General features: G+C 41.7%; 2 protein-coding genes across 7 annotated transcripts in view; one reads left to right on the forward strand and one right to left on the reverse strand.

Moving 5' to 3' along the window:
- The window catches only part of Liprin-gamma (liprin protein kazrin), a 49,899-nt gene that overhangs the window by 4,967 nt on the left and 20,695 nt on the right, over positions 1–24,237 (reverse strand). For 4 of the 6 annotated variants that reach the window (XM_070213541.1, XM_070213539.1, XM_070213540.1 and 1 more), the window contains 10 exons: positions 14,053–14,114; positions 13,306–13,626; positions 12,031–12,592; positions 9,698–9,901; positions 7,776–8,693; positions 7,652–7,712; positions 6,994–7,193; positions 4,723–5,217; positions 1,000–1,161; positions 752–896 (listed from right to left, as the gene is read on the reverse strand). In XM_070213541.1, the coding sequence (XP_070069642.1) occupies positions 752–896; positions 1,000–1,161; positions 4,723–5,217; positions 6,994–7,193; positions 7,652–7,712; positions 7,776–8,693; positions 9,698–9,901; positions 12,031–12,592; positions 13,306–13,419 (2,861 nt within the window). In that variant the 5' untranslated portion in view covers positions 13,420–13,626; positions 14,053–14,114. Of the gene's footprint in view, positions 1–751; positions 897–999; positions 1,162–4,722; positions 5,218–6,993; positions 7,194–7,651; positions 7,713–7,775; positions 8,694–9,697; positions 9,902–12,030; positions 12,593–13,305; positions 13,627–14,052; positions 14,115–20,814; positions 20,991–24,237 lie in introns of those variants that run through there. The other 2 variants (XM_044395755.2, XM_070213542.1) reach the window with 2 other exon arrangements.
- On the forward strand, positions 15,769–16,343 carry LOC108064780 (uncharacterized). Its single transcript, XM_017152479.3, has one exon. The coding sequence runs from the start codon at positions 15,835–15,837 to the stop codon at positions 16,321–16,323; it is 489 nt and encodes a 162-aa protein (XP_017007968.2). The 5' UTR covers positions 15,769–15,834; the 3' UTR covers positions 16,324–16,343.

Below are 24,237 nucleotides of genomic sequence, written 5' to 3' on the forward strand. Positions count from 1 at the left end.
TATTTTGCTTAACAGATCGTCTAGGACACGTTCAAATGATCAACAACGAAACAAAGTACATTATTATCTAAAGATACAGGCTGGAGACCTTTACATACTTATGCACGAGTAGACAGATTTAGATACAGATATGACATCGCATGATATGACATCTAATGAGACGAGAAGTTGGCATTTCTGCAGCCCCATTTCATTGGGGATGTGGAAGAAGATAGATGGATAGTATGCACATAAGAAGCAGATTATAAACGAATGATCAAAGCACTAAATCTATAAAAGCCAGATGTGAATGTGAATGATGAGTGTATGTTTCGGATGATAGTGATGATGATTATACAAATGATGAAATGAAGCCTAAAGAGCTCCCACAGTAACGAAATACTTCCTGCTAGCAAACTCCAAACAAAAATACTCTGTAAACGATATGGTCTTCACAAAGGTGCAGAAATGAACACAAACTCACAACGAAAACAGTTAACAGGAAAGTCATATAAACTCGGGGGGTTGTGGGATCAAAATACAAAACGGCAATAACTCAATCAAAACAAAGACAACTCTAATCAAAACGCTGTATTACGCTACATACTTATGTTTCCACAATTCACATGTCAAAAACCCGAGGGATTACACAAAGGACACTCACATAAGGGGCACACATAGCACACTCACAACTCACAAACACACACGCACACACAGGGTTATCTAGATGGTCTTCGGGGTCTGTGGGGTCGCTAAGCCCCTCAAAACTTACCGTGCGGGCAAAATGAGGGCATCGAATTCCGTGTTGAGATGTCGCCGTATTATGTTCTTCGAGGGAGGAATGCCCAGGGCGGTGGCCATGGTGTCGCCAGAGAAGGACGGTTCCAGGACCACAAGGCCACCATGCACGCCGCTATCTGCAGGTGGGTGAAATCGGGATTAGAGCGGGCCGAAGAATACCCCCTTAATTGCTGCACTGAATGGCACATAATCAAAGAGCAATCGATATGCCGCACTCACCCTTCAGATTGTCGGCGTACTCGCCCAGGTCGATGGAGCGCACCCAGCGAATGAAGCGCTGGTTCGTCCACACAATGGGGTCCGTGTCCACCGTCTCCGATTGCACCCGCCTCATGGCCAGCGTCTGTCGGTCGTACTTCACGATGCGCAACACGTGGATGCCTGTCGAGGTGCAGGATTGAAAGGAATTGGCATTTGATTAGGTTAAAAGCTTTGCCAAGAGAGGGACCAGTAATTACTACTTCATTTTTCCATTTTCCTTTAACTTAAATTGTTGCCAAATTAACTCTGACGTTTCTGAACATTTCAAAACCATTTCCCTCTAAAGAAGGTTTATTCTGCTACAATCAAAGTTCTTAAAGTGTATATTAAGATATAGAAAAAATGTAGTAACTAAAAATTAAACAATGGGTGTTCAAGAAGAACACTTTTTATAATAAATCTAATATTTTACGAGTTCAGTACATGTCAATATGTAAATTGATGTAGAGCCGTAAATAACGATCTGTAACTCAAACCCTACAAGGGTGCAGTGCTAACACTTGTAATCTTAAGTACAGGCCACTTGAGCCTGACCATAAATATAGTTCTCACACTGTACAAAGGGTCGCCTTGCGGGAGGCCGTTGATAAGGTTCCCGCTCAGGCAAACAGATGTGGTCTCTGCGTAGACCATAGATAAGTATATCATAAGATTTTCATGTTAGTTACGTAAGCGAAGACTTAATGAAATAAAATCAGTTTTAATACAGAACTCAAACGTGAAGGTTGTTTCCTTATTACAGGAATCCCTTACATTTTGGTCATTCGAGCCTTTGATTCCTTGCGGAACAATTGGCCAGACTACTCTGCAGTTTTCCCCCACCAGTGGTAAGAGACTCAGAGATATTCTGCACCTTAAAGATTCTGCTAAGTGCTAGACGCTTGCAGCTAAAGGTAGCAATAGATTCACACGATTGTTTTCCCCCACCAGAGGTAAGAGACAAAAGTGTTGAACAAAATAAAAGCAAAAAGACAAGTAAAGAGTCTTTTTTGTTTTTAAGCACCTTAAAGATTCTGTTTTTTAACAGCTACAGGTTGCTAAAGTCGGTAGGGGCGTTTCCGAGGCCTTAACATCGGATTAATATATAGAAAAATATAGTGATTCATATATATTAAAACCAATAAGTTGGTAAGGCGTGTCCGTGGCCAAAACAGCGGATATAAAAAATATAAAATTTTGTAAAAAGTGCATTAAAAAAAAAAAAGTGCCCACAAAATAACATTTGCAAAAAGTGCCTAATTGCAAATGAAATACTCTTGTATTGGAAACAAAAAAAAACCACAAGAGAAAATTGCGCAAAATCCAAAAATTTGGAAAAATAAGGGTGAAAAGTGCCTACAAATGCTATAAAGCCAAGAAGCTATAAAGCATAAAATTGAAAAATCCGACTAAATAAAAATATTATTATTAAAGAAAAAGTGCACAATAAATAATAATATTACCATTAGCATTGACTATGGTTAACAAGAGCCTGCAATATAAATGTGAATATTGTAAAAGGGCCTTGAATTGAATCGCAATTAAGCGTTCAACTCCATTAATTTGGATTATGGGAAAATATACACCATTGGGCAAATAGCCTGCAGATGCAATATTGCATTTTAACATCCCGAAACTGGGATAAATATAATACATCAAGCTACCGAGAGGACGATCTCGGCACCATAACTTAATTTCATTTTGGAAGGAAGAAGACTTGCTGGCTGACCGCAGGACCTGGACACCAAGGGAAGTCGTCGCCAAAATCGTCGCTACAAGAACGTCGTCGACAACATCTTTGAAAAAACGCTATCGTCATCAATGGGCTAAGTCAACGTGATCAACAGATAAGTTCGATATTAGTAACTGATATAGTTGTAAAAAGCACGATGTCGATGTCCGATATTAGTTATTTTAGTGCAAAGGTGGCCTTCTTAGAGAAAGTCGAGCAATTAAACAAATATCTCGATGAGACAGTAAATAATTTGAGTGGCTGCAAGGATTCCCTTAACATAAGAAGAAATAAGATTAACTATTTAGCTACAAATTTGTTTAATGTGGTGGAACAGGCTAGATGTTATTTTGAACGCAGAGAATTTGAACGCATTATTGATGAATTGGAATTCGATGTTCAAAATATAGTAACGGCCATAGAGAAAAGATTCCGCCGTGAAGGATATTGTCCTTGGGTTCTTAGGGAAGAAGAGTTTCTTACCCTGCCAGAGAAACAGTTTTCAAATTACCTCGATGAATTAATTTGTTGTAATGAATTCAAACAAAAAGAGAATACTTTAGAATCAAATCAAATAGATTCACAAACTGTATTATCGAGTCCATTAAAAGAGAAAGAGTTAGGTAGCTTAACGATTTCTAAAGAAATAGAGGATAAAGAAATACACTGCCGTAATATTCCGCCGGCAGGACCTCACTTTGAAGGTGAGGTTATTTTTAGTTCACCATCCGTGTTACTTGAAGTAAATGACGTTCTTACAACCGTTCATTTAGTAGAAGAAGAGTCAATAGACTTAGAATTAATAAATGGAAGTCCTATGACAGTTAGGACTTGCAACGCATACTTTCGGGCCAAGTTATATAATTACAAATTTGTGAAGCAAAGTAGGTTCTATTTAAGAATGATTTGGTGCCCATTAAAGCTAGGTCTGTTTAATTATACAGTAAATATTAAACGGTTGAAGAATGAAAAAGAATACATGAAAAGGTATCATGTTAAAATTAAAGATTTAATATATAAAGATTTTATAAATTTGATAATAAAATCCAAAACCGTTGCAAGGTGTCTAAACATATAAGTTAAAAAGCAGATACAATATATCGAATTAAATATACAGTCCACTAATTTTATATTTGCATTGTTAACGAAAAGAATTTATGTAATTGATAACCTCTACACCGCATCTTGCCGCCCTTGGCAGAATGTTCAAGAAGAACACTTTTTATAATAAATCTAATATTTTACGAGTTCAGTACATGTCAATATGTAAATTGATGTAGAGCCGTAAATAACGATCTGTAACTCAAACCCTACAAGGGTGCAGTGCTAACACTTGTAATCTTAAGTACAGGCCACTTGAGCCTGACCATAAATATAGTTCTCACACTGTACAAAGGGTCGCCTTGCGGGAGGCCGTTGATAAGGTTCCCGCTCAGGCAAACAGATGTGGTCTCTGCGTAGACCATAGATAAGTATATCATAAGATTTTCATGTTAGTTACGTAAGCGAAGACTTAATGAAATAAAATCAGTTTTTATACAGAACTCAAACGTGAAGGTTGTTTTCCTTATTACAGGAACCCCTTACAATGGGGGTGCAACCGAAATAGCTGAATTTTAGTTTGATATGTGTCTAAAAATATACAGAGAAAAAGGAACAGGCGTCTTCCTGTATGAAATCATATTATGGGCTAAAAATGTATTATTGCATATTTTTAGACACAAATGTTGGCATTTAAATGGGATTATAAAAACTCAGCTATTTTGTGGCTTTTTTTATTAGCTAGTATAGGGCTTAGCTAACTTCAGTTACTTTTTAAGAACTTTACAGGTCCAATATTGTTGTCTAAAATACCCTTTTTAATTGTACTTATATGTGTGAAAGTTGGTATATGTATACACTTTAATTTTCGTTCTAGTTGACCAATTAAATTAACACTAAACTTTCTATGAAAATTAAATAAACCGTACCGTGAACAATGCTGGCCTGGTGGAACTTCCGCGTGACGCCCAGGAACTTCTCGAGCTCCTTCTTGGATAGCGTGTCCAGCATGCGGGCGTCGACGAGGGACTGCACGAAGGGCTCCGCGTACTGGGGCAGTCCGATATCGGGCAGCCACTCGGTGGCCACCCAGGTGTGGCCCAGCTGCGTGATGAGCGGGTAGCGCACCATCTCCGGCCGCCGCTGCTCCTCGATGGCCAGTCGTAGTTTCTTGCGGTGCATCGGATGGGCGAGGCCCAGGCCCGCCTCCAGCTCCACGTCGTTCAGCTCCAGCAGAACCTTGCCGCTCTTCACGTTCTCGGCGCACCGGGCGCTGTACTGGGGCATTCCCAGGGCCACCTCCAGCCAGGCGAGCACCTGGGTGGCCCGCCAGCGGTCGATGGGCAGCTGGGAGGCCTCCCGCAGCAGACGCAGCTTCTCGGCGTAGCCCTCCTCGGTCAGCGGATTCCACGAGTAGTCGGCATCTGGAAGGGGGTACAAGTATTATCCTTCGATGTACGGTTTTCTCACACTCAAAATAAATTTAACCCTAAATTTTAGAAAATCGCCCTAAAAATTTCTTTTTTCTAAATACAAGAAAGTTTTTTCTAAATCTAAGGAAATTTTTCTTAAGTCAAGAAAGTTTTTCTCAAATCTAGGAAGTTTTTCTTAAATGTAGAAAATGGTTACCATGAACTTAAATCACCCTAAAATCTAGAAAAAATGTCCTAAACTTTAGAAATTATTTTCTGAAAAATAGAAAGGCAAACGAAAATAATAAAATATTTTGGCAACACCTTTTCTAAAAATTAGTGCCCTTACCCTAAAATGAAACCAACCCTAAATAATAGAAACATTTTCTAAAAAGTAGAAATTTTTTCTAAAAAATAGAAATATTTGTTTTCACATGCTCTGGCACACCAAAATGTTCAATGCCAGAACTTGTCAACTGCCGGCCGGCTGTACCCGTGGCGCAGACGGTTAAAGCACTTGGTTAGCAATCGAATCGACGCGGGTTCGAGTCCCAGAGCAAATTTTTTTTACCTTTTTTTTTTAATTTTTTTTTTTTAATGTTATTTTATTTTTCTTTTTATTTATTTTTTTACTTTTTTTTATTCCTTTTTTTATTGATGGCAAGCGGTAAACTGAAAATAATTAGGTTTATGTTCAGCTATTTACTATATACTACACATAATATAAATTGCGTTAGCATAAATATATACATATGTATGTATATACGTATGTAAATAAGTAAAACGCGAATGGTCAAAATTATGCAATTAGTATTCAAATGTGTTGTCCGCTTCACCCTTTACATACAATGCTCGGTTTGCCACAACAAATTTATGTGCTACAATGGCCCAGTATGTAGGCCGTTCGCTCCTCGCGCGGGAGACCCGGGTTCGATTCTCACGACGGACAAGTAAAAATTGTAAGTTTTTTTCATGAAGATAAAATATTAACTAATCATAATTTATACATTCCCCCATTCCCCCGCAGTCCCGTAGTCCACATTTACAACCACATTTGGCTTTGGTTACATAAGAAATCCAAGTGCAAATACATAATAATAAATACATAACCTTTAACATTCACAATATACAAGACACACAACGCCTGCATATGTACATAGGGAGGAGTACATAATATAAACGTATATACAAAAAAAATCATGATTGAACATGTTTTTTTGTTTTGTTTTTAATTTCTATTTTTTAGGAAAATTTCCTACTTTTTAGAAATTTTTGCCCTTAAATTTAGTAAAATTACCCTAAAATTTAGAAATATGACGTCAAAAAAAATCAAAAATATAGAAAAATGTGACCCTAAAATTTAGGGCTAGCTTGTCTTGAAGACAAAAGTAGGGCGATTTCCTTGACTTTAGGGTTAATTTTATTTTGAGTGCATGTTCATAGTTTGTACTTTGATAAATATATTTCTGCAATTCAATATATGGAATTCAAAGATCTGTACCACTTATTTAAATTAAACAAATAAACGTAATATTTAAAAAAATGTATATTTAAGATGAAATGTATATTTAAGATGAAATATTTTAATTTAATATTTTTATCCGTAAAATCGCAACGGATAAAAAACACGTCGAAAACGCTTTGCAAAAGTCAATCGTTGACAAATAATTAAATGTCTTAGTGATAAAACAATTTAATATCATAACAAATTAATCAGAAATCATCCATTACAATTAAATCATTTACGTTTTAAATCATCTCACAATTTATTTCAGCTTCGGTACTCACATTCAGTCACTCCATCGGCGGACAGGGCCTTGCTTTTATTCCGCGAGCGGGCAAACACCCGTGATATACTTCCCCAAGTTCCGCCACGCCCATTTCGAGCGCCCAGCGGTCCACTTTTGCTGGCATTGGCGAACTTTCGACTGATGGCGCCGCCTCCTGGTCCCTCGGGGTCCACAGGTGAGCCCAACTGCTCCACGGATCTGTTGGCATGGTTAGAAAATCGAAGTTTTAATTTCCTATTACGGCAAAATTTCATTGAAATTTTAACACCATACAAAAAGAATGACATTTTAGATTTTAATTATACTAAAAAGAAAATTTATCAGTGTCCGAATTTTACAAAATCCCCAAATGCAAATGCATAACAAGCGCGGCATGTAACTTTAGCTCCCATTTATCATTTAATTTGGTTTCAGTCGTTGTTGCTCACATGGAATTAATTAAAGCCCCGAAATGGCGGAGATTAAATGAAACACATTGTGTAAAGCAACTCTTAGTTGGACAAAATAATTTGCAATGCAAATAAACATGCCTAAAAGGTGCGTTGTCATGTGTATTTTAATGGTAATAATTTTAAAACCTTTCAGCTTAATTTTTTAAAAATGTTTAATTATTAAGAACAGAATCTAGTCTAGTATAAAATCTCCTTCAAAAATACCTTGAGTAGGCAGCCGAATTGAGGGGCGACAATGTGGGGCTGCGTTCCTTGGGCGTGCCAACTGAAACAAAAGTGTGATTACAGGGTATTTTCATCGTTCATCGTTCATCACCATCCCACTCACATTGGTACATATTCTGGCTGGACACGAGCGAGATGCTGTCCGGATCGACGGTGATGCAGGGTCCGTTGTCACAGGTGCCATCGCTGAAGTTCAGCTCCCCGCCGGTGCTCTCCCGATCGCTGCTGTTCCTCAAACCAGAGTCATTCGAGCAGGAGTTGCGATCGCCCGCCGTGGCCCCGGATCCGCCGCTCAAGCTGCCGCTGAAGGCGGACAGCGAGTTGCCACGCCCACTGTCCTCGCCAGCGCCAGTGCCCCGCATTCCGGCCAGGCCACCGCCCATTCCCGAGGCGGCGGCCATCTGGCTGAGCATTCCCGAGGCGGCCGACGGCGGGGTGAGTGGGGCAAAGGAGTGGAGGCTCTCCTGGTCCGACAGACAGCCGGTCAGCTGGCGGCGGGCCTCCTGCAGCTGCTCCTGCAGCCTCTGGAGCTGCAGATCCCGGGCCGAGAGCTGCTGGGCCAGGGCCAGCGAACGCTCCGCCTCGTCGCGGGCCTGCTTGAGCAGCTGGAAGCGCTCGCGATCCCGATCCCCGGAGATCTTGGCATTCGTCGTCTCCGTCTCCCGCACCCGCTCCTGATAGTTCCGGATGAAGTCGCGCAGCTCCTGCTCCTTCTCCTGCAGCGAGGCACACAGCTGTTTCACCTGGCCCAGCAGATCGGACTTGTCCGTTCGCAGCTTCTTCCGCTCCAGCCGCATGGTCAGCAGCTGGTTCTTCACCGACCTGAGCTCCGATTCCAGGCGTTCGATGCGCTCCCTGGCAGCAGATCCTTCGGCGGATCCTGAGGCTGCCGCCGCCTCCAGTTCGGCACTGGTGTCCACTCCGCCCACTGCTCCATCGGTCGAGAGCTCGAGCAGTCGCCTCAATCGCAGCAGTTCGGCATTCAGGCGATCGTTCTCATCGCGCAGCTTCATGGCAGCTTCTGCAAACGAAAAAGGGGGTTTTTAAGTAGGCCAAAAGGGTTAATGCCGCGGCCAGGAGTTTCAGCTACAGCTACCAAGCTGCGGAAAAGCGGTGATCGTAATCGTAGCAGGAATGCAAGCCAGGGAAGCAAGCTTATATTTTTCATTCCTAAATATGTTAGCAACACTGAATTAAAAGGTTTGTTTTCTTAAGGAATTTTCATAGTTTCAACACTTGCAATTTTTTGTTTAACAATACATGACCTATGTTGTGAGTTAATACAACTAAATCATAGAAAATTCTGTGAATAAGCGATTAAAGTGCTTTCTTATTTTTCGAAAGTCCTGTAATCAATTTTTTTAACTCTGCAGAACGAAACCAATTCAAGTTTTTTTCTAAAATTTAGATTTGAGATGACTTTCGGTGAAATATTAAAAGTTCATTAAAATTTTCTAAAGCGACCCAGATTGTTCTGCGTCATTTGCCATTTGTAAGCCAACAACTACTTACTAGCTTGCATGCCTGCTCATCGATATTCTACTCATAATTAGCATAAATGTCGTCCTCTAGCCACCCACTACCATTTCCCAATCCCGGGAAGTTTATACACTTTTTCACCGACCCATTTCTCGGGCAAAGAAATCAAAAAAGAGCTAAGGAAACTAAGGAACTGATGGCTACTAAGGCACACCAGCTGGTGCCAGAGTACTGGCATTTAATATGCAAAATGAGAAATGAAAACTGAGAACAGAAAAGAGAAAACGCATTCAAAGTTTTGCAGGCGAACTAAAATCCAGTGCAATTATAACTTAACCAGGCCAGAGCAATGAATCGGCAGGCACTAAGCGGATGAATGGAGATCAAGTGCAACTACTTTGTGGGCGAGCTACGTACATATAAATGGGGAAGGGGGTGGGTTTTGGGATGCGGGTTAATTGTGATTGCTGCTGCCTCAATTAAAAATACAGAGCGGAAATTGAGATGAAAGCGAAAAGAGGAGGGAAAATAGATTGATCGACTTACCTGGGGGAGCGGAATGCAGGTGGTGGAACCTTGACTCGTCGTTGCGATTTCCATCGCAGCTCGATGGCAGCTCGAGGAGGAGCAAGGCCGCCGAGGCGGCGGATGTGGGGGAGTGCGGGGCTCCCAGGGTCAGATTCGGATTTACATTCAGTTTTGAGGGCGCCTCCTGATCCGTTTCCGATAGGTTGGCATTTCGCTTGTCGACTGGATTCGGCGTTGTTCAGATACAGATACACAGATATAGAATGGGTTTTTCGGGGTAGGTAGGTTGGTTGATAGATGGGGTAGGCTGATTGGTTGGTTGACAGGTTGATAGGTTGGGGTAGGCAAACATATTCGGGTTGACCCAATAAGTAGTTCCAAACAAAACAAATAAACAGCATGGGCAAACAACGACCACAACAGCAATAGCAAGTATAAGAACAATGCCAACAAATGATGATAATGGTAATGGGGCCGATGAACATGTGTGGGGTGTATAATCCTGTCAGGTGGAAAACAGGGGGTCGTGCAGGACTCGAAATTAGATTTTCTCCCATCGAAAACGGACAAATAGGATTGAAAAGTAAATAAACAACAATTATTGCAGTCGAACATGGAAATGAATTAATATTGATTTTTGGGAACATTAATCTAAATGCAAACGAGTCGACGAGAAATGGCAATAACAATGAATTCATGGGAATGCATTTATGAGATGGACAATTTGATTATCTATCTACCGCCATACAGGACACCCAGGATTCATCCATGTGAATGACGGATGATGAGCCTAAATTGATTGCGCAAACACACGCACACCCACGCAGCTTAATCGCTATTCACACACACAAACTCATAAAATCCCCTCGCGGATGGACCATCTTTTTTTGCAGTTTTTTCTGCTTATTGATTGTCAACATGGATTTATTTTATGGCCAAGGATTTAAATTAAAATTTAATTAGCATTTAATGCGGCGCATGAAAGGCAACAAAAAAATGCATATTTGAATTGAGGTCAGAATGAAAATGAATGGCTGCGATTGTTTACCAAATGCATATATAAATAAACAAACTGAAGAGTTTACTTTTATCCAAGTCCTAAAATTCAAGTGGCTGAATCACTGCCCGTTTAAGTTGCAACGTTTAAGTTTTGGAAACCCAACTCGACCGCAACCACTTTGGTATCCACCCACTCTTTCACCTTTTCCCGGGATGACCCCGCCTATCTGCTTCGTTGACTTTCCAGCTGCAGCACTCAAAGTGATGGGTCAGAGGATCTCGGAATGGGGTGCTTGCAGTTCCGAGAGACGGACCAACGGACGGACGAAGGCCATTACCATCCATTTGTCAGATTTTTGAAGTGTACATCACTCTGCCATTCTGTTATAATCCGATGCGTTGGCCAACCCAAAAGACCACCAGCAAAAAAGCCACTCTGGTCGCATCTCCTGAAATTCCTAAGCCACCTCCTCATCCTCCGTATCATGCCTGTTTTTCATGATGCTGATACCGAGTTGTTTTGTCCAGTATAAGCTGGTGGCTCTTAACATCTGGTTGCCACTGGAAACTGGCCATTTCCCTTGCCACCAAACCACATTCTATTTGTTACCCCCTGGCGAAGCCTTCAAATTCTTTAACAATTATTTTGAAATAGCACAAATGCGATTTAATTTTTTACCCAGCTGCGAGGTGGAAATAAATCAGCGTACAGGTTGAAAGGATTCAATCAGGGAAGCTGATTTAATTCCTCTCTGGCCAGCTCCCATTCGCCATTTCCACAGTGGCCACTATGCATTTGCTCATTCATGCCGCAAAGATCCTGCCCCTGCCCCTTGCTATAGTGCCCGATCCCCCTGCCACCCCTTTTTCTTTGCCCGCAGCAATCTGCTGATTGCAACCCCCCCCCTTCGCTTCATGGCGTTTACACATTACAAATGCATTTGCATACACTGGCCAAAAAGCTTAGTAAGCTTGAATGTTATTTAAATAAAAATAAAATATTTTAGATGCAGTCATCTCTGAATTCTACGATACAAAATGATTTTTATAGGGAAAATACATATGGAATTTGAACTGCTAATATATTAAATTTTCGGTTGATTTAAAATTATTTTGGCTCAAAACATTTTATGAAACTGATTATAAAAGCAATATATTGTGTTCCGTAAAATAACAATTCAGTTTTAAAATTATTTAAACAAAATTAAAACACTTTTAAATGACTTTCAAGGTTATCTCAGTCGTAAAATAACATAAACATAAACTTGAATGGTTTTAAATATGGTTTTTTTCCTGTGTACGAATCTCCCCATTTCACAAACAGAAGTATCCCCCTTCTCCCGCAAACTTACCGGCATTGAGTGCACTGCCGCTGGAGGGGGCGTTGTGGGCGGGGCCAGCTGCCTGCGCCAAGTGACCTGCGGCAATTAAATTCGAGTTATTCGCATGGATCATGGCTGTGCTGCTGTTGCTGTTGCAGTGGCTGCTGCCGTTGCCATTCGGCAATTGCTGCTGTTGCTGTTGGGGCACTCCTACTGCTGCTGCTGCCACGTCTGCCTTGCCAGGATACGCAGGACTCCGGTGCTGGTGGTGCTGTAACTGCTGCTGGAGCGGCTGATTATCAGCGGTCATGGGTGGGGTGAGCGTCTGGTTGCTGCCATTCGAACTGGACGGCGATGAGCTGCTGTCGTTGCTTGGCGTGAGGTCTCGCTTGGAGGCCAGGACCAAAGGTGATGGCTTGGCTGGGGCTCCGCCGCCCCCGGATCCTGTTGCTCCTACTGCCCCCGAGGATGTCGAAGCCGTCACCGAGCTGTCCAGCGATAACAGCGGTCTAATGGGCTTGTTATTGTTCACGAAGGCGGATTTCTCCCTCACACCCGTCGTCACCGAAGCGTCCAGGGATTTGGCGACTTTCTGCAAAGGTTTAAGTGCACAAGAAACTTGTCTTTAATCACTCGTAATCTTTAAATAAGTTAAGCAGTTAAGAGAAAAAAGAGAAATATTGTGTGTCTATGCCGAAACCCACTTTGCAAAATCATTTCATAGTTTAGAAATTCTTTTGAGAGATTAGAACGATTATTTTCTTTAATCTTACATTTATTTAAGGTAAACCAATAATTTAGTTCTTTGAAATTTGATTAATGATTTAAGTTTTTAATCCCATTATAGTGATTTTTAGTATTTCTATCCTAAGATAAGATTTTGCAAAATCAGGAAAACGAGTTGTATAAACACAAAAGCCTAGAAATAGCAAAAGTCACATAGCAAAGGGGGAAATAGCAAAAGAGAGAGATAGAGAAATATGTGGAGCCCAGAGATGTCAATTATTCAATGAGGGATGCAGAATGGGTAATTTTATCGAGATTTCAGTTTGTTTTTGCTCGAGACCAGTGGAGCAAGATGAAGTGGTGCGCCAAAAAAAGTGTGGGAAGTAGAGTGGGTGAAGGTGGGGGCCCCGGGGCATGGGCATGCAATCTGTTTCCAAGCAATGAATGAGGCCCAATTAGGTTAAACATCAAGTGAATTTTCGTTTTTTCTTTTTTGTGGTGCGGATGGTTGGGTGGGGTTCGAAAGAGAGTATCGGGGATGGCTGGCGGAGGGGGGTGGTGCATACGGATTGTACTTACGGATTCACCCAGCTTGTGCAGCGAGGCATTTATGCGGTCCGGATTGCGCGGCGGCGGCTCTGGTGGCTCGGAGGCTGCCATCGTGGGTCCGGCAGCTAGACCGTTGATTTGCATGCTAACCACCACCAACGCGGGCACCTATCGCACACACACCGACGCACCACTCGGGCTCGCTCACACAGACACACACACACCCACTAACTCAACGAACGAAAGGGGCGTGCGAGTGGGCGGGAAGGACGTTCTCGTGCTCTCTGCTGGGCGCCTCAACTGCCACCACTCTGAACTAATCGAGGCTCAAACATTCTGACTTATGTAGCACTACACAGAGAAAAAAGTAAAGCACAATTAATTTCTTTATTAGAATCTAAAAAAAGCCCTCAAGATATCATCTTAACCTGTGATTTTATGATTTAGGGTAAGGTGTCTAAAGTATGAACTGAAAAATTAACAAACCTATTGCACTTCCGGATTTTGGTGCATACTTTTAGGTGATTTTATAAGATTTTTCAAAACCTTTTTGATATCTGAGGCCCCCTTATGAGAGATATATTCCTCAAATAAGTTCAAATTTTGTTTCTACTTCCTAAACCTAAAGGAAATCTTCTCAAACTTCTTAAGATTATATGATTTTTTGTAGTTAAATTTTTAGGTTTTAACTCAAATGTGAAAAACTTCTACATGAACTATGCTACATTTTTTCCCTGTGTTATGCCCTAGAAACGCGTAGATCGGGTCAATACGTACGCTAAGCTAGCTGTTCCTCTCACTTCCTCGCGCTTCAATCTTCCATTCAATTACGAGTTGTCCTGTAAGTAAACAGAAATGGGAATTTTCAGTCAGCGCCTTTGGATATGCATCTGTTTTTTCTGCCCCTCAACTAATTTGGGTCTCCCCACAAAATGGTCATAAAAACTGAGAGCTTTGGATTTGAATCCCCGGCGGGCTTGGTTGTTTGCATGTAGGCCAAGCCAGCCATAAACCTCCATTTATTTTTTTTTGGTGGCCGTTGCATGTCAACGCTCAGTTCCCAGTTTTCAGTTTGCAGTTCGTAGTTCGTAGTTCGCAGTTCTCCTGCTGCAGTTGTCACTACAACTACAGCCAGCTGTTCCTAAGGTAAAAGTTAAATTACAGCTCAAGCTCGCAACTCCAAGCGGATTCTCTGTGGGGCGGAGTGACAGCTGTTAACTGGGCTTGAAGCACGTGACACCGGGCGCAAAACCACCCCACAAGGTACTCGTAACTTTAACCGGTTGGAAAGCAAAGGTGACATGACATGCACTCTACCGTTTGACCAGAAAAATAACACATTACAGTTTCGAAATCAAAAGGAAAACAAAAAAACAAAAACGCACAGGGGAGAAATAAAAGATATAGAAACCACTGGTGTTTTAAGATTATTTTTAAAGGATTTCAATCTTCTTTTATTTTGACTCACCCCTCACTCAGCTCATCTAGTATTATCCATACATGTTTTTAGCCCTGCCAGCTGAAACCCCAAAAACCAGCCCCGTTCCACGCAAATACTTTAAGTTTAATCCGTTTTAAGACCAACTACAACAAAGGATGACCAGCAAAATATGTTGCGGTCATGTTTTGGCTTCATGTTTTTTCTTACAATCTCGCCTAAAAACCCATGATCCGAATGGATGTTTGGGGTCGAGCGATAGAGCACCTATGTGCATATGTTTACGTATACGGAGTACATATACGCCGGGCTTTGGCCAACAGAAGCGACCGACCCCGCACTTAAAGCCGATTCCAAAGCACCTTGACGACGAAACCACAAACATTTATATTAAAGCAGCAAAGCCAGGTGGTAAAATAAGGGGGCGGAGGCGGGTTGTTTCTGGGCGTGGCAGCCACACTAATGTGGTGTGGGCCACACTAGCAGCACAAACTTTAATCATAATAATAACAAGCAACTTTTGCGTTACATCCGTGCCACGAACACAGATGAAGTTTGGTCAGGTTGCGACGTTGTTGGCGGACTGAATGGGTATTTATGTTGCACACGGACAGGCCGCAGATAGATGAGGTCCTCTTAACCCCGGCAACCGAAAGGGGGTCTACTAAATAAACTGCTAACATGCTTTTTAAGTTGCCTTTTTTAATACCTGTGCACTTTTTCGAATGGAAAACTATGGCTGCCCTGGCAACTTTTAGGATTTTATTCTCTAGTTGCATGATTATTCTAAGCATTATTACAGTTTTTTTTTTACTAAAATATTAGTTTTACCTGTTAGTCCTCATGTAATTTGTACAGTTTTTTATAATTACATATTTATGTGGTGTTAAATTCCCTAATAAACTTTTTTATAAATATAATTAATATTGAAGATAACATAAACAAGACACAAATAGGCAGATGAAAATGTTGTAACTCCTTGTGGGTTTACTTTTAATTCTACTCCTTGAATTTTTAATGTTTAAAATCACAGCAAGCATTTGACTTAGTGGCAGTGTTATTTTTTGGTCCTTTAACTTTTGGGCCTTGTCAAAAAGTTAGTCGATACAGTTTTCCAAATTATGAGTAATCCCATGGACTGGCGTGGGCCCCGCCAATCGTCCTTTTATGTGCACTTCGCGGATCCTGTAAGGACTGATCCGCCCAGTGATCTGCATCGCAAATACCGCCCCCCTCCTCCCCCGCCACGCCCCCAGGAGCAGCGCTTGGAGGCGGCGGATGAGCGTCGCAATTGGCTGGGCGAGCAAAAGGTGGAGCAGCTGTCCGTTCGCCTGGCGCGAGTGGCGCTGATCACGGATCGCCACCATAGGCAAACCACCCAAAGTTGGCTGGATGCCCGGGATCGCATCACTCGCGACATGGACGAGCATGTGCGAAAGCGGACGGCCCAGATATCGAAGCGTCTGAGGAACCTCAACGTTCACAATCAGAAGGTTCAGGAGCGCAAGGACGAGGTCAAGAAGGAGAAGCTCCTCAGGAAGCTGAACCATCTCTATGAGGCCAGGAACGCCAGCACTATTTCACAGTTTTGGGGAAAAGTTCACAAATAACATATCAGATTATAAGTAAATCTCAAGTAATTTAAAAAAATTCGAAAACTAATATAAGGATGCTAAAGGATAATCTAAATATATCTCCTAAATATAAAAAATTCTTGCAGTGCCTATTCGTATTATATAAATGCACTTTTAAACTTCATTATCAGTATTTCTTTTCCACATGCTTCAGACATTTTCCTTTGTGTATGGAAGACACCATTTTCCGCTTAGAAAGTTTTGCCTGTCGCAGCGCTTGTCAAACTTCCACTTCTCGCTCAAGTCTGCCATCGACATAGTTTAGTTGCAGAAAATCGCTTGTCAACTTTCGAACAAGCCCGTTTTTATGACTTAACTTTTGGGGGCTTTAAGTTTGTCCAGGTTGTCCGGCAATTTGCATTGGAATGAAAGGCACAAAGTTGAGTACGTAAAATTAGTTACAATTTGTGTCGAAGCTGAACAAATTAGCCGCCGCCCGAGAGACTCGTCGAGTGGAAAGTGGGCGGCGGTTTGAAAGGATTTTCGTAGAGTTTTCTGCTTTCTCGGCTTCCTACCTCAAAGCCAGATCCCGATTATGTGCACTCAACTGAACGTCAGCAGATGAGTGGGAATGTGTGTATGTTTGGTCACATCTGCACACACATCACGAGTCAAAGGAGCGTGTTGCTGGTGGCCAACTTAGTGCTTTCCCTTTGTCCAGGAGCATCTTGCTCCCAGTTAGCAGCTTCCAGCTCCCAGTCACCAGTCACCAGTTTGAGCCAGCTTGAAGTTCAGACTAAGCACTTGACCTGTTTTCGCCCAACTTATTTGATTTGTGGCCTGCTGGTGACGCCGCTTATGCAGTTGCCTTCGCATTCAATTAAACTCTAGGGCTTTCAATGTGATTCTCTGGCCGTATGGGTATAGTCAAGTAATAGCAGGTCGGAGCTGGGCGGGCGATTGCCCTGAGAAGCATGCTTCATAAATTGGATTTTATTAGGGTCCGGGTCCCATGTGTGCGTTTGTGGCTTACGATCTCGAAATAGTTGGCAAAATATTTGCAATTTATTGCCCATTCTTTTAAGACAATAAATATATTTATTAATTTTTTATTCGATACATCGGGACTTAGGCTTGATTTAAGTGGAAATAAATCAGAAACTTGAGAAGGAATATTTAAATGAATTTTCCAAACAACTGGGCAACAAGCTTCGGTATGTTGGTATTTAAAATTGGCATACAAAATGCAAGCAAATTAAGGCAGTATTTGTGCTGAGCAAAATATTTCAAGCAGATTTGATTACACTAACCACAGACCACATCGATCCACGCCAAAATGTTGATGTCCACCCGGGGGCGCCACAACTCGGTGACAATTGACATTGGCAGTGACAGTGACGGGCGGGGGGAATTCAATGAAAATTAATAAGTTGAATTAACAGATTCACGCCGCGGGCAGTCATCGAAATCAAATACGCCGCACACGCGAAGTGGGAATTTAACGGTTCACTGACCGGACAATTGGAATGAGTGACTGCTCGTCCTGTCCATCCTGACAGCGGTCATTAAGCTCCTGTCCCGGCCATTTGATCTGAGCTTGGATGCCTTCCGCTTGCCAGCATTCAATTGGATTATCAGCAAGCGAACACTTTATTTCCGAAAGGCTAACTTCATTGCCCTCTGCATATCCAATGGTGTGACTCGTGACACCATGATGACTCATATACAGCGAAAAGCAATCTGATTTCTAAAGAAAAAAACATTTAAATTCTTAAAGCTTTCGTTCCCTAAAAAAACGAGTGTAATCTTTAAAACATTATTAAAAAATATTAAACTTGACGACCTACCGAAACTTTCTAATCTTAAGAAGACCGAGGTTCAATCCCTAGTGAGTACAAGAATCTTAAAATAACATCGAGTTTACTAAGGGCCGGTTTCTCGAGTGCCGGCTAACATTTCTCGAACAGATAAAGTCCCTGCTAAGGCATTTTGGCTTTCTCGAGCATAAATGTGAGAGCTAACTTTGACAGGGACTCGGAGTCCCTGTTAAGCGTTTTCGGCTCGATAGAATTGACATCTGATTTCCCAAAGCCAACTAAGAATAAGAAACGAAATCACAGCTGACTTTTCCCTTGAAATATACCCAAACAGCTGATGAAATAATCGAAGCACGCCATTTTCTGTGCGTTAACAGCACTCTGTAATTGTTTCTCGTTCAGATAAATTAAAGCAGTCGAGAAAGCGGATTTGCTTTTACGAACAGTTTATCTGGTATTTAAGTTTTTCGAACAGATAGCTATCAGGGACTTTGACAGGGACTCGAGAAACCGGCCCTAAAATACTTAAATTTCTGTATAGTAACAGAAAAACATACAATTATATAAATATGCCAATATTTTTTTATTTATTAATAATTTTTAATTTGATTGCTGGATTTCTTATAATTTTCTATTCGTAGTACAAAAAATGTTCCAGTGTGTTGACCGTTTTACACTTGCTTTTAGCCCCTATTTCCTGTATGACTCGATGGATTCGCCTCCTTTCTCGGCCAGAAAACTTCGATGGAGCGAGAGGAATGTGTGTGAGCAACGCAAATTACACTCTGTGCAAGGGCCGCTCCTCCAGAAAAGGGTAGCCACATGAACCAGCCATCTCCGCCATCTACCAGTTTGTTTGCCAACCGATTTCACTGCAATCTACAGCGCCAGCATTCCCCTTCCGTCGGCCACAAAACTGACAGCAATCAGCTTTGCTGTGGATAAAGTTTTATGCCGAGAAACTCATTTAGTTTGCAATTAATTAGTGGCAGCCGGCAGAGCGCAGTTGAATTTGTGTTTTTAATTTGGCTAAATAGATGCAGCTACCAGGCGATGGAGAGATCGTGTTTAACACAACGGATGAGTAGTGCACTGCTCGAAGGGGGCGTGGCATAGTTTTGGCTGAGTTTTTCACTAGGCGTGAAATGTAAATGCTTGACCCAATTGGCAGGGGGGTCGCAAGGCGGGGAAAAAAGGAAGTGTGGCAAAAAACAACCAACCGCCGACAACAAAATCATTTAAAATGTTTTGCAGCAGGCAAACTTTTTCTCCGGGGCTTTCGGCGAAGACAACTTGAACACAATTTGATAACCTACATTTGGGGGTCTTGGCAACATTAAAAATTTACACATCACGGGGGGTTGACTGAGGTGGCCTTACTCGAACTGCAAAAGTGGAACGGAGTGTTTCCTCAACGTCCTTGAGCTCGTGTTTTTATTTGGTATTAAGAGCATGTCAAGTGAGTCTGGCGAAAAGAGAGGCTGAGTCAGGCCAGCTAAGTGAGTTTTCGTTGTTTTTCCCTGTGGCAGGAAGCGGATGCGTGTGTGTGTTTGCAGGAGGAAGGATGGGAAAATACAGAGGGAGCGGTGGGTAGCAAAAGTCTTTAAGTCCTTTGCCTTAATAGCTTTCAGTTTGCGACTTTCCTGGTCACAAGCCGGCCTTATTCTGCTACGTTACCCCTTCTGTTGGCCCCCAAATCCCGTGCCACCCCCTTTCCACCCCCTTCCTGTTCGCCGTGAGTTATTGTCGTGCCATTTATTACGCGACGCACTGTAGGTAGCCTTTGCTGCCTTCGGGGGGCCCACATGGCGTATGCGTAACGTATAGTCGCGGTAGAAGCTCACGTAATGTGCAACATTTACCCCCCGCGGTTTGTTGCCAGCCCCTTTTGATTTATTCAGCCAGGTGGCATACTTTTGACCCATATGGCTTTGATTTCTTGAAAACTGAAAGCCCCAACCACCGTTTTTAAAGCAGTACTTTTTTACTTAAAAAACTACAATATACCATTCGATCATACAAATGAATATAGATTTTTTTCGGTAATAAACCTAATTAATAAATAAATGTACTTAAGAGGTTTCATAGCCCTTCCAAAGTATTCAAAAATATATTTTTTAACTAAATAATTTAAAGCGTCGGCATATTCTCTTGAAATTTAATTTAATCTGTAACTGAACTAAATTAAAGTTACGATAATTTAAAACATTCTTTCTTTTACTGATTAAACCTCCTCTATTTTAAGTTACAAATTATTATCGAAATTTCTCGCTGTGTATTTAAATGGCTGTCGTGTCTGGCGTCAATTACTGGTGTTGTCATTAGTAAAAACACCAGTCGGAAATTAATAAAGATTTGCACAGGCGCAAATCGGTTTAAAAATATGTGCAAGCACTTTGATTATTCATTCACAAAACCCAAGTGGCCCGAAAATCCCATTGGGAGATAGTGCGTAATTCGTGACTGACACAGATTTTTCCAATTCGCTTTTCCGTTTTATTTTCCTTATTTTTGCCCACACAAACAACAGTCGCAGCATAAAAATGCCAAAAAATTTCCCTGCCTCACGCACACTTGCACAAATATTGACCGAATTTCACTGGCGGTGATGGTGGTTTTTCCCCCCACGCGAAAATTCGATTGTTTTCCGCTCTGTGTTGTTGTTTTGGGGCGATGCTGTGTCTTTGCTGTTTGTTTTGGGAAAATTTACCTCGGATTCTGGCTGGGAAAACAAGCAGTGCACAGCACGTGGCCAAGTTGGAGTCAATGTCGGTTTTTCTTATTTATTATCTTTTTTTCCTCTAGCTGGCTTTCTAATTTGTTGGACACGCTCTGGTCGAAAGTTTTTTGGCCACGCTCTTGTTGATTTTATTGACACTCACACACGCACACACACGACGGCCCACGCACACACTCTCAGAAAGGAGAGAGCGAGAGAGACCGAAGGATATATGGCGAATAATTCAGGCGCTTGGAACGTCTCACTTGGCGAATTTCTCGAACGGCACTGAGCTCGAGTCCTTGGCATTTGGCTCGAGCGTCGTTTTGGCGGCGTCCCTGTGACGTCACGAAAAGCTCGGAAAAACAGGATAACAGAGCGCTTCTGCGCAATGCGAAAAGCTCGAGAAACACTGGAGAACTAACCACCGAAATCTCTCGAAAACCTAGCCTTGGACAAGTGTTTGTTTACGTTTTCCGACCGAACATCCTGCAAGCATCCTTTCGAATCCTTGTTGCTCCGCTCCCGAAACGAAGGTCAAAGCCTCAATTGCCCAAGCGAATTTACGAAATTGCAACGACACCCACCCACCTTGCCAATTCACCTCCACTTTTCAATTAATCAGCAAAATAAATTGTACTCCGCTCCAGTAACCACGAAACATTTCCCCACAATTTAACTTGGCTAAAACAATTTCAAGACATTGTAGCTCAGCCACAAAGGCAGATTTGCCTTTAATGAAATAGCTGAAGACCTGCAACTTCAGTGGTTACCGATGTTTACGGAAATGCAAGTGGCAATTATTTCAAATTTTAAGAAAACCTCGAGGAGTGTGAGTTCAGGAGGCAAATTAGACATTGAGGTTGCAAGACGACAACTGCAGGTTGCTTGGTTTTCCTTTATATTGTAATTTAATCAGACGACACGTACACAATCATTTGTGGCAAAAAAGTGACAAAGGCATTGCAAGTATCTGGAAAAGGCATACAAAGCCAAATATGATCCTAGCACAGAATGTGTTAATGTGGGAGATTCAATGAACTTGTCTGGTGACAATAGCAAAATATTTCTGCAATAAAATCCCATTGAAAACTGTATTTTAAATGATATTCTGGTATTCGCAAAGAGACTCCGTTTAAATTGTAAATGCATTAAATTTATTTCCAATTAATTTTAGTTTTAATTATTTTGCTTTCAAAATTGTTAATTAATTTAATTTAGCTCAATTAATCTATCTTAAATTACTTATGTCACAAATAAGCGAAACAAAAATATAATATATGGTAATTTTTAAAGAGATATAAAAAAGTGAAAAAAAATAAATAGATCCTAAAAAATCTTTATATCAAACTCCATTCGACTTGTCTTCTACATGCGCACAAAGAGGAAATAACTAATTTTGAATTGGCTGATTTGCAATTGTAGGGAACTTTAAGGAAAAACTAACAAAGTTGCCAAATGGTTTTTATTCATGTGAGTTTAAGCCTTTAGTTTACACTGACTTATTGAAATCTTTGCTTCGGTTTAATTGCGTTTTCATTTCGTGAGGGCTCTTTATGCAATAACCTAATCCCTCCGAATTGCTTGTACATCGTAAATTTTTACAAATTTTCCAACAAGTGGATGATATTTTGAAATTATATTTTTTGAGCTTTGAATGCAAGTGTTACTGTTCAATTATTTCCCTTGGATCGCCCTCCGTTCGTAACCCAGTGCAATTCAAAAGCGATTTCAATTGCCATATCAGCTTTCGAGGGTGGAGTGATCCGCATGAGGGCCATAGCAGAGCATTATCCTGTATACAGGACTTGAACACAGTAAATCCCCTTACCACTCGTAACAGAATTATGTAGCAGAGTGCAGAGTGTCATTCATAAATACGAATGGCAAACGTGACTAGCCGCAGCCACGTAGAGGGCATTGCACCTGACAGAATCCCCCTTTTCTCCTTTTAAGCCTGAAATCTAATGGACATGCCAACTGTTTGTATTTATTGTGACTGACAATCATTGTAGTTGCCATCTGTCTGCCTGCGGAAATGTGAAGTGCGGCCATGAGATAAGCGCCGTCGCCTGATGCTAATAAAATGTTATCAAATGAACGTCAAGCGGCTGCTGGGCCTATCCTGCTGCCTGCCTGGCTCTTCTGGCTTATCCTGGTAGACGCCATCGGTGCCAGGATATATGTATCCGATATCCCGAACAATGGGGACGGCTCACGCACACATGGGCCTCATCGATTGCGGGAGGAGGTCATTCAACTCGTCGGCCCCATAGGCCTATGCTATAAAATGACAGAAGACAGAAGACATCCCGCCGAGGACGAAAAGGACGAGCACCACTATCTGCCACAGGTGACGCGTGAAAAATTCCACAAGCCAGGGAAGCCATCGAAGGAAGCGCGACTGCCATGCAATTTATCGCTTTGTCGTAACTCAACTGCCATCGACAGCCAAGTGTCCCACTGACAGTCGCCGCCCCTTTTTCCCACCACCTATCCATCTACCCTACCATTTCTCCCATTACCATCAGCCCACTTTACCATCCTGCCGCCTGCAGAGTTCCGGAAAATCAACGACTACGACCTCAACCTTAAGAATTGAGCGATTGAGGTGCAGTGTAAAAAGGAGGGGAAGATCTCATTGTAATAGATTACTAAATTCCGAATTTCAAAAAGGATATACCTACAGATCTAATTTTAATCACCGTCAGTAAAACAGATTAAGGCCCGATTTCTCGTCTGTTTGTTAAATGTAAAGTACGGTTTAAACCATAAAATTGTATGAAAAATCGGATTTAAGAAATCTTTTGTTTTAAACTAAAAATAATGCTTTAATATCAGTTTATTATGAATTCCAATACTTTATTACTTGATAAAGTACTTAAAAAATTAACAGGTAACCACTTATAACTAAAAATCACAACCCCTGCGTTTTATCTGCCTATAACTTGCTAGTTTATCTTGCAGTGTATTATATTTGCAGCCGAGTTGATTGTGGACTAGTCGTTTTGTCAAGACAACCAATTGTGGGCACGGCATAGCTTTTGTCGCTCCCTGACATCCACTTCATCCTCACCTCGGAGGGGCGTTGGAAAAGGGACTTTGTCAGGGGTGAAAGAAACGGAGTTGCGGTGTCGCGGAGAATGGGGATGTTTATCAATGCCCTACGCTTATCGCCGACAGCCGCAGCAGTCAGACAAGTGGAAAACTATACACGCCCAGAAAACATGGAAAAAGAAAAAGGAGAAAAACAGACGGATGCGTTGGCTTGACAACTTATTTCAACATCTTGTTGTAGCCGTTCGTTGTGCGCTTCCTATTTTCATTTATCGCAATAAACTTTTCCGCAGATGGCACTGCAAAGGGAAATTGGAGGGAGGCGAATGGAGTGTGTTGTCGCCAAAGTTTTCCCAA

This window comes from Drosophila takahashii, chromosome 2R, assembly GCF_030179915.1.
Source record: "Drosophila takahashii strain IR98-3 E-12201 chromosome 2R, DtakHiC1v2, whole genome shotgun sequence".
NCBI lineage: Eukaryota > Metazoa > Arthropoda > Insecta > Diptera > Drosophilidae > Drosophila > Drosophila takahashii.

What these genes read in the sequence shown, in the direction of transcription:
- LOC108064780 (XM_017152479.3), top strand. Translation starts at nt 15,835, where the DNA reads ATGAGTAATCCCATGGACTGGCGTGGGCCCCGCCAATCGTCCTTTTAT.